Source organism: Amblyraja radiata, chromosome 9 (assembly GCF_010909765.2).
Source record: "Amblyraja radiata isolate CabotCenter1 chromosome 9, sAmbRad1.1.pri, whole genome shotgun sequence".
NCBI lineage: Eukaryota > Metazoa > Chordata > Chondrichthyes > Rajiformes > Rajidae > Amblyraja > Amblyraja radiata.
In genome coordinates this window covers 14,894,664-14,905,512 of record NC_045964.1, presented here as the reverse complement: position 1 = coordinate 14,905,512, position 10,849 = coordinate 14,894,664, and the positions used below count along the sequence as shown (strand labels likewise).

Here is a 10,849-nt window from a genome sequence, read left to right as displayed (position 1 = left end):
CCGTCTAAAATAATCTAATTTCCCCATATTTAAACAAAATCCCTCTAAAACTTTCCTGTCCTCATGTCCAATAAATGTTGTTCCAGATGAAGGGTCCAACTGAAAAAAAACACTGTCCATTGCCTCACCACAGATCGTAAAGTGTTGCAAGTGCAAGATTTCAGCATCTGCAGTTCTTTCTCTCCCCGCCATAGATACTATTCAACCGCTAAGTTCCTCCAATAACTCTCGTGTTTGGTTTGCAAATAAACGTCAGCCTTGACAGCAAGGCCCGCAACCCATAAGTGAATAAATAAAACATCACTGAGGCTTTACCAAGAGATTCTGATGGATACAAAATGCTGGAGTAACTCAGCAGGACAGGCAGCATCTCTGGAGAGAAGGAATGGGTGATGTTTCAGGTCAAGACCCTTCTTCAGACTGAGAGTCAAGGGAGAGGGAGTTTAGTGATATGGAAGGGTAAGGTGTGAAAATGACAGATCAAAGCAGACGATAAGAAAATGTAGAATGGTTCATTGTTAGCTATGGAGAAGGTAACAACACGGCATACAATTAGTAATATTTAATCAGGAGGATAGTAGAACTAGTTGGAGAACTAGGATGGGGGAGAGGGAAAGCAATTTGCGTTGGGTCTCATTCTGACAGTGGAAGCGGCACAGGACGGAGGTCAGTATGAGAATGGGCGAGGGAGTTAAAGTGTTTAGCAACCCAGAGATCACGTATGCCTAGTTGGATTGAGCAAAGGTGTTGAGTGAAACAATCGCCAAGCCTGCGCTTGGTCTCTCCGATAACGAGTCCACGGATACAGTAGATGAGGTGCAAGTGAACTGCTGCTTCACATGAAGACTGGGGCAGAGTCAGAGGGTTGGACAGAGTCGAGGGGGGAGGTATAGGGACAGGTGTTGCATCTCCCGCGGTTGCAGGGGAAAGTACCTGGGTTTGGGATGAGTTGCTGGGGGGCGGTCTCTGCGGAAAAGGGTGGAGTTGGGATGTGGGTTGGGTGGGATCCTGTTAGAGGTGGTGAAAATGTCAGAGGATTATGTGCTGTATGCGACGGCTTATGGGGTGGAAGGTGATTCTGATGAATGTTAGTTGACATAAAAAAATAACAATTAGAACAAAGTGGGAGGAAACCCTACTCCTCTACAATTCCCGCCATGGGATCTAATGCACCCATCCAGAAAGCGCCGGAGACAGGCCCTACCTCTTCACCAACACTGCCTGCCTGCCAGCCCGCCCGCCCTGCCTGCCCCTGGCCGAGGTTAATCCGCGTCAATGGTCCCTGCACGAGGGGCGGCGGTTAAACCGCGTCAATGGCCCGTGCACGAGGGGCGGCGGTTACTCGGCGGGCGCCAATGGCTATGACCCGCTCCCCCGCCAGTCGCCCCTTTAAGCGCGGCCCCGCGCCAGTGGGAAGCGGCCCTGGTCAGGAGCGGCGCCGGACGCGCGTTGTTTTCTTCCACGGCGGCAGCGGGTGAGAGGGGACGCGCAGCGCAACGCAGGGGAACAAGCTGGGCAGGTTCTGCAGTTGCTTTCATTCCGTGGGTGTTTGTGCTCTCGGCGCTATTGCTCTCCTCAAGGTGTAGTTACACTGGGGCTGCTGAGTTCGGTGGCTGAGAAAAGCCCTCGGGGCGAATGGGTGGACGAGCTTTTGGCAGGAGACGGGCTTTCGGCTGGGAAAATGGTGGGGCAGATGTTGGGGGTGGGGAACATGAGCTTTTGGACGTGGGGGCATGGGGAGCTTTAGGAAGTGGGGGGTAGCTTTGAGAGGGGAGGGGCTTGGGGTGGGGGTGCATTGGGTGGATTGGGTGGGCTAGCCTTTGCTGGAACTTTGGCTCCATAGTCCTATCTCCTCGTTTGCTTCTGGGTGATGGATTCCTCAAAGCAGTGAGCGTGTTGCATTATTTTCCTGGGCCAGCATTGGATATGACCTTTGGATACGCCAGTGTCTGCTGATTATCCTGTATTACGACAATTCCTGCAAACTGAGGTTGGCTAACTGACCAAGGATGTTATTCATTTGCTTATTGGAACTGAAACGTGGGATTTTTTTTGCATGAATATGACAATGCTCCAGTTTTAAATTCCATTTGGAATATTTTGGAGGATCAAGATCCAAGAATGCTCAACCAATCCCTAATGTCTACTCTTAACAGCCTCTCTGGATTCCAATCTCCTTGAGACATCGAGAACATCTAAAGATAGCCATTATATAATAGATAGACACAAATGCTGGAGTAACTCAGTGGGTCAGGAGGCATCTCTGGAGAAAAGGAATAGGTGACGTTTTGGGTCATTTTACAGTACGGCTGGCAGAGCATACGTTAACTGTACACTCATGGGAGCTATTTGAGAGTCGATGCTTCAAATCTACTCTTCTGCACATGTTATTTTGCTTTAATATCCATGCATTAGTCATAGAGAACCAGAGCAGGACTTTCAGCCATTGTATATGTGCCAGCTGAAAAGTCCCTTGCCATGTCAATCCCATTTATCAGCACTTGGCCCTGAGCCGCCAATGGAACGTGAGCTTGTGATGTAAAGCTTTTGCATGTCTGGAATTTGTATATTAATGAAACCACTTTCAAAGACTGAAAGAACTCATTCAACCTTTATTTGCCTGCTGGCATTTTCTGATAAACTACATCCCATTCTCTTTTCTTTTAATACCCTGCAATTTACTTCAAGTATTTTTAGATGTCCTACATTTCCCATTTAAAAAAAATATTTTTTTAATGTATTCCAGATAACTAAATCTTGCTCTGTAAACAACTCCCCTCGGGTTATGTTCCTACCACAGGAATGTTTCGCCTGATGTACTTCATTAACCCCCTTTTTAATATTTAAATCATAGCATTATTAAGGCGCAGAAATAGCACATTGAGACTGTGCCTGCTCTTCGGAAAGCAATGATGTAATTCCTAACACCTCAGCTTGGTTCGCAATAACCAATCTGATCTCCCGGTGGCTCAGCACTTCAACTCCCCCTCCCATTCCGTATCCGACCTTTCTGTCCTGGGCCTCCTCCATGGTCAGAGTGAGGTCCACCGGAAATTGGAGGAGCAGGACCTCGTATTTCGCTTGGGCAGTTTGTACCCCAGCAGTATGAACATTGACTTCTCTAATTTCAGGTAGTCCTTGCTGTCTCCTCCCCTTCTCAGCTCTCCCTCTAGCCCTCTGGCTCCTCTTCCTTTCTTCTTCCCTCCCCCCCCCCCCCCCCATCAGTCTGAAGAATGGTTTTGGCCCAAAACATTGCCTATTTCCTTCGCTCCATAGATGCTGCCTCATCCGCTGAGTTTCTCCAGCATTTTTGTCTACCTTCGATTTTCCAGCATCTGCAGTTCCTTCTTTAAACATGTAATTCCTTTTCCCATTGTCTCTTTCGCCCATCCATTTCCTTTTTGAGCACCCTAATTGTTTCCACCAACTTTGCAGGTAGTGAAATCTAGATCCTAATAAAACTCTACCTCACCCTGAACTTAATGCAGTCTTTTCACTTCATTCAAGACTCATCCCAATTCTCTTCATCGCATTCAATCAACATGGGGTAATTTGTTGGTGTCCAAAGGAGACTGGGATTTTGGTTAAATGTTACTGAGTATTTTTAATCTTTGGACAGTTTCTCTCATGCCCATCTTTACCTTTGGTCAACCTCTGGAAGCTCTTCACCACCACAGATGTAAGTGCCATCAGATGGCAGTGATTGGGGCATGTCACCTTGCTCTTCTTGGGGAGCAGTATCATTTCATACTATTTTAAAGTGGGTAGAAATCTCGGACCACCTTAGTGATGAGTGATTGAAGATGTGCAGACCAACTGGCTGGAATTTTTGCAGACAAGTTTTAAGAACACGGCCAAGTATAACATCAGGGCTGGATGCTTTCCGAAGATTCGGCCTCATGAAAGAACCCGTCATTCGGATGTTCAGACGATTGCCTTGGTGACAGAGATTACAATGTCATCATGGGCGAAGAGGGCTGGCGAATGTGAAAATTATTACTGCATGTATCACTATATTTAATGGCGGTAATTTGAAGGGTGGTTCATAAGGTTCAGTGGTTACTATATCAGCAATATGCATTCACGCTACTTTTTAACAAAAAGAAAATTACATTAAGCAATTGTAAAAAATAAATTATCATGAGAATGCAAAGAGCTTTAGTAGAGTAATCCTAAAGAAGAAAAGATGAGAAACAATTGCTGTATGTGGCAATATTCACTATAGTGCACTGATGATGTTTGATGTTGTGTAGATGGCAGGTGAGACGGGTGAATCCGATGGTGATGAGGGTAAATTTAAAAGTGGTAATTTTGAGTGACATAGTTATTGCTCCTCACTTCCCTCCCAGCAGACAGTGATTGATTGTCTGGATTGAGGAACTTTGATGCAGATAGTGGTGATTAGTGGGAACAGCTGGTTCTCCCTTTGGGCCGACAGTTTGGAAGAGGAAGCTGGGTGTAAAATGGCAGCAGAAAAGGGTTGCAAGCTTGTAATTCTGCTGGCTTGACTATTGTAAAGGACATTTTATAGGGAGCTTTCATAACTTTAACTCCTAATAAATTGCCGCACAAGGATTCAAACAATTGTCTACATCCACTTTTTTACTCAATAGCCAAGTTCGAGAGATTAAATGCATTTAACCAATAATAATAATAATAATAAATTTTATTTAATGGGCGCCTTTCAGACATCTCAAGGACACCTTACATAGTAATCGGAATAACATATAATCGGAATATAACAAGTAATAAAGACATCACAGAGACACAAATTAAAAACAGAATTCAATCCAACAACAGAAAATCAAAAACACAGTGTGAAGAGAGAGCAGCGGCAGCCAAAGCGCGCCAGCGTCCACTCTCTCTTCACGGCAGCCATCTTGGACACAGACCTACAGGACTACAAATTAGACAAAAAAATCGTCCCCGCACAGTGGATAGCACTGTGGAGGAAGGCACAATGTCCAGTCCCCACCCCATGTTCACCCCAAAGTCAGGCCTATTGAGGCCACCGCAATTGCCTCTACGGAGGCCCGATGTCCCTGGCCGTTCTCACCGGGTGGTCTTGCCCCGGCGTCGGGAGAGTCCTTTCGGCGGCTGGGCCACCTGGAACGGCCGCTTCCTGGTTGGAGCCCGCGGCTGCCGAAGCCGACAAGGCCGCGCCGGTTTGGAGCTCCCAGGCTCCCGATGAAAAAGTCGGCTCCGCAACGCCGCCTCTCCGCACCTCCGCTCCGCAGCCCGGAGATGTTGCTCTCGGCGGTCCAGCGCGGCGACCCAGGCAAGGCATCGCCCGCTCCACTCCGCTCTGCTCCAGCGCTCCAACATTGTGCCGCCGCCGAGGCCGAGGTGCTGGGCGGTCCCCGCCAGGAAACGGTGCTCCAAGCCCGCTGGTAGGCCACGAGGACGGGTCGACGGGCAGCCCGGAGAAAAGGCTGCCACACCAACCAGGTAGGGACTGAAAAATATAGTTACACCTACCCCCCACATTAAAAAAACCATATCCCCTACAAAAAAAACAGGACCCACTAAAAACTATAAATAAAACTTAGAGATAACATATATGGGCATCTGGATGGACAGGGTCTGATTAGGAACAGTCAACATGGATTTGTGCCTGGAAGGTCATGTTTGACTAATCTTCTTGAATTTTTTGAAGAGGTTGCTGGGGAAATTGACGAGGGTAAAGCAGTGGATGTTGTCTATATGGACTTTAGTAAGGCCTTTGACAAGGTTCCTCATGGAAGGTTGGTTAAGAAGGTTAAACTGTTGGGTATAAATGCAGGAATAGCAAGATGGATTCAGCAGTGGCTGAATGGGAGAAGCCAGAGGGTAATGGTGGATGGCTGTTTGTCGGGTTGGAGGCAGGTGACTAGTGGGGTGCCTCAGGGATCTGTGTTGGGTCCTTTGTTGTTTGTCATGTACATCAATGATCTGGATGAAGGGGTGGTAAATTGGATTAGTAAGTATGCAGATGATACCAAGATAGGGGGTGTTATGGATAATGAAGAGGATTTCCAAAGTCTACAGAGTGATTTAGGCCATTTGGAAAAATGGGCTGAAAGATGGCAGATGGAGTTTAATGCTGATAAATGTGAGGTGTTACACCTTGGCAGGACAAATCAAAATAGGACGTACATGATTAAATGGTAGGGAATTGAAGAATACAGTTGAACAGAGGGATCTGGGAATAACCGTGCATAGTTCCTTGAAGGTGGAATCTCATATAGATAGGGTGGTAAAGAAAGCTTTTGGTATGCTAGCCTTTATAAATCAGAGCATTGAGTATAGAAGCTGGGATGTAATGTTAAAATTGTACAAGGCATTGGTGAGACCAAATCTGGAGTATGGTGTACAATTTTGGTCGCCCAATTATAGGAAGGATGTCAACAAAATAGAGAGAGTACAGAGGAGATTTACTAGAATGTTGCCTGGGTTTCAACAACTAAGTTACAGAGATAGGTTGAATAAGTTAGGTCTTTATTCTCTGGAGCGCAGAAGGTTAAGGGGGGACTTGATAGAGGTCTTTAAAATGATGAGAGGGATAGACAGAGTTGATGTGATCAAGCTTTTCCCTTTGAGAATAGGGAAGATTCAAACAAGAGGACATGACTTCAGAATTAAGGGACAGAAGTTTAGGGGTAACATGAGGGGGAACTTCTTTACTCAGAGAGTGGTAGCGGTGTGGAATGAGCTTCCAGTGGAAGTGGTGGCGGCAGGTTCGTTGGTATCATTTAAGAATAAATTGGATGGGCATATGGATGAGAAGGGAATGGAGGGTTATGGTATGAGTGCAGGCAGGTGGGACTAAGGGAAAAAAATTGTTCGGCGCGGACTTGTAGGGCCGAGATGGCCTGTTTCCGTGCTGTAATTGTTATATGGTTATATGGTTAAAACGAATTTAAAACAGACGGCTGCTGGCTAGCAGCCGTTCAACAAGATGGCTCCTCCCACTCGATAAATCTGTCAATGCTTTCAATGTTCTTGTAACCATCAGCTTTTCAGGCTTCCAGTGAGAATTTCAGACTCTTCCTTGTCTTCAGATTCAACGCACCTATTCTAAAGTTGCTGTCAGTTTTGTTTTTTTTCAAATAACTGCAATATCTTCCTTGGCCTTGTCAGAATATCCTTTTCCAAACTTGAGCCAGTTTTTTTAATTGTAATGGTATTTCTGTCAATACAGGTAGAATTTTTTCAGTAATTTGAAATCCCAAGAACAAGACGACTGCAGAAAGCGGTGGATATTGCCTGGTCCATCATGGCTATTGATCTCCCCACCATTGAAGAGATCTCTAGGAAGTGCTGCCTCAAATAGGTAGCAGATATCATCAAAGATCACAACACTTTAGCCACACTCATTTTATTGCTACCATAGGGAAGTAGATACAGGAGTCTGTAAACTGGCATCGTTCAGGCTCTTGAGCCAGCAACTTTCCATCAACCATCAAGACTTTGAACCACACTGCACAGCACTACCTCAGCAAGGAACTACTGCCGACTTTATAAAAGTTGTGTTAGTTTGGTTTGCTCTATTACAGTGAGGTTACCTGGTATTAGTGATATTTGTTGTATTATTGAGTCTTGCCTGTTTATTTGTTGTTGTTAATGTGCCTGTTAAGCTACAGCAAGTAAGGATTTCAAAGTTCTGTTCCCAATATATAGCAATTAAACACACGACCTATGAAGTCGTGCACATCCTCTGGCCTATGAAGTCGTGCACATCCTCTGGCCATGTATGTAGCCGGTGACAATTCATCCTGAGATTCTTTCATGTTGGTTATGCAGTTGGCAATTTATAGTCTTTCAAACATTTTCATGCATTGATGCATCCAGGCCTGATAAATGTGTCCAAATGTACATTTTATACGATAGACCTCAAATGTTGAGATCACACCCTGGTTGAGAAGGTTGACGAGGTATTGTGAAGAAAGAACTCCTCCCTGACACTCGTGTGTTTGAATTTGGTGATCATGTGTGGCCTGCAGCAATATCTAAAATCATGTTAATAATTACTTCATCCTGTAGACATTTCTGGACCTTCCTTATAGAGCAGTTATGAAACCAATTCAAGAACATAATCTTCCTGTCAGATGAAAACACTTAATTTTTTGTAAAGTACAGAGATCAGGTTTTTGTCACTTAAGGCATGAGGATTTTTTGGATTAGTGCAAGCAAAGACTTCACCATGTAGCCAGCATTATAGAAGCCTGGAGTCCTTTTACCATCCTGAGATAGTGCTGGTACATGCTTCCACACAGTGCTGTTTTGTCAGCATTAAATAACTGTATGGGTCTGTAACTATTTTTCCTCGATGTTTCCATAATTCCTCTGGATAGCCATCAGCAGCTTTGTCCACTAATGCTGCCTCCCTTCCGAAGCTCGCTTCATGCAACATCTGGGACTGATACTGTTACTACATGGAACTGCAAATAACAAGGAATTAATGTACTCTGCTTGTGTAAGCATTTTTGCTGCTGATATATGTGCAATTCTGTTATTATAAATATTTCTTTATTAAAACTTAATCTCATTCCTCCTAGGTCAGTTTTTTATTACCATCGAGCATCCTCTTCACAAATGGTGTCGATTCAGCAAGTTGTATTAAACTCTCGACCGGGTGAGTTATTTCTACAATACTAGTTTGGTTTCGTGGTGAACATTTAATGTAAAAATTGTGCAATAACTTGTCTGAATATTAAAAATGATTGGATTTGATTAAAAATATTTCAACGTATTTATACCAAGTCTTTGCTTTGCAAGAACGAAGCAGATAGTTGAAACTGATCCAGAAAAGGACAAATGCCCAATACTTGGTCAGAGAGGCATATTTAAGGAAGAGATAGACTCTAAAGTTCTGGAGAATGAATTCCCAAGGTTAAGATTGGCCACCTGAAGGCACGGCTATCAATGACGAAACTGGTGAATGAAAATGTCCCTGACAAAAATTTTTAAAAAAGACGCATTAGTAAAATAGGTCGGTGAACATGAATAAGCAATTGAGTGTTCAAATTTAGAAGATTGAGAATGTCGATTGGGTGTTGGAATGGTCTGATGTGGAGATGACTGGCGATGATGAGGCCTCCATAGATGAGTTAGACTGAAGTTCACTTACCAGCTTTCTGCTGGATTTACTTTGAAGCCGGATTTATAACCAGTTTTATAGTTTCAGCTATTGATGGCTAATTTTTTGTGATTGAGGCTGTTCAGTTTTAAGTTCACACCCTCGCTTGGCATATTTGTCACATTTTTAGGTTGGAATACAACCTAATTATTTATGCAGTGGGAGAGTTTCACTAAGGGGTGGCATGCCGAGATGAGGTATTTTGCTCATCTGGTTCCAGCCTCCGGAATAGTAGCAAACATTCCTGGTCACTCATGCCTTGTTATATGGTTGTTTAGAATGTTTACAATATTTTCCTAGGTCGGAAAGTAATTTACTGCACCCAAGTTGCTTTGAGATACAATAAAGTCTGGAATAATTGCAACGCGTTTCCTTTTAACAAGCTATTATCTTTTGCTACGTGGGTGGTACTCATCTGAGTGGAAAGGTCATGGGTTCAAATTCCGATCTGGAATCTTGAGCACAAAATGGAAGTTGCGATTTCCTCTGCCCACTGAAGGCGTGATGCACTGTTGTAGAGATGGTTATCAGACGTGACATTGTTTGATTGACAGAGTAAGTTGAGGCTCTGTTGTTCCATGCTATAGTATGTGTAAGGTCCCACAACACATTCTTGCAAATCTCATTCCCTGTCCAAATTTTATTCCTTAATGAACCACTAAAATGGATGATCAAAGTCATTACACTGTTGCTGTTTATGCACCTTATTGTGCATAAATTAGCTATCATATTTTCCAAATTACCACACATTAAGGCACTGTGAGTGCTTCTGAGATTTTGGAGATGGGCAAGTTGGGCTGAAGGGCTTGTTTCCATGCTGTATGACGCTACCACATTCAGGATTAAGATTGCTTCCCTCCACTAATACTTCAGTGGCTTCTCAATCTATGTTCATGCCAGCATGTTGTACACAACTGTCTATGATTATTTCCAGCTAGAGTGGTATCGCCTGACCTGTTATTTACAAGAAGACAGACTCAGCGGGTCAGGCAGCATCTCTGGAGAAAAGCAATAGGTGATGTTTCGGGTCAAGACTTTTCTTCGGACAGAGAGTCCGGGGAAATGGGAACGAGAGATACAGACGGTACTTGGGAGAAATGAATGGAAGATATGCAAAAAGCAACAATAATCAAGGAAATACAAGGCACACAATAGGCAATTGTTGGCTGTGGGAATGGTGATAACAAGTATACAGACAGGAACTCAATAGGACAACAGTAAAACTAGTAACTGGTACGATGACTCGGGTGGGGGTGGGACGGAGGGAGAGGGGATGCAAGGGTTACTTGAAGTGTGAGAAATCGATATTCGTACCACTGGGTTGTAAGCTGCCAGGTGGTTCTGTTAGAATGTATGTTTCCATACCGCAAATTAGATATATTATGATTAATGAATTGGAGAAAACTGTTTGTTATCTGGGCTGAGTTGGTGATACGGAGATTTCTATCCGGAGCTAGAAAACTTTAAATTACTTTGGAAATTGACAAGCAGAAAATGAGATGTCTTGCAAAAAAAGTCTAGAGATTGTGCAATGTAACAATATTCTATATGAACTTCCTGCAGTAATCCAACACCATTGTCTCTCGGTCTTTCAGGTTCACCGCAGGTGACCACTGACATTGAAAAGCAATTGCTTCTATTTGCACTTTTGCAATGGTACTTCATAAAATTGTGTAGCATACAACCTTCAGTATTTTTAACGTTAAAAAAACCCATAGCTGTTAAAAAGAC

General features: G+C 44.0%; 1 protein-coding gene across 2 annotated transcripts in view; it reads left to right on the top strand.

Moving 5' to 3' along the window:
- The first annotated feature begins 1,298 nt into the window (after positions 1–1,298).
- ptgr2 (prostaglandin reductase 2) overlaps positions 1,299–10,849 on the top strand; it is a 43,445-nt gene continuing 33,894 nt past the window's right edge. Inside the window, exons 1-2 of one of the 2 annotated variants that reach the window (XM_033026760.1) lie at positions 1,299–1,474; positions 8,538–8,614. In XM_033026760.1, the coding sequence (XP_032882651.1) occupies positions 1,314–1,474; positions 8,538–8,614 (238 nt within the window). In that variant the 5' untranslated portion in view covers positions 1,299–1,313. Of the gene's footprint in view, positions 1,475–1,500; positions 1,520–8,537; positions 8,615–10,849 lie in introns of those variants that run through there. The other variant, XM_033026761.1, reaches the window with a different exon arrangement.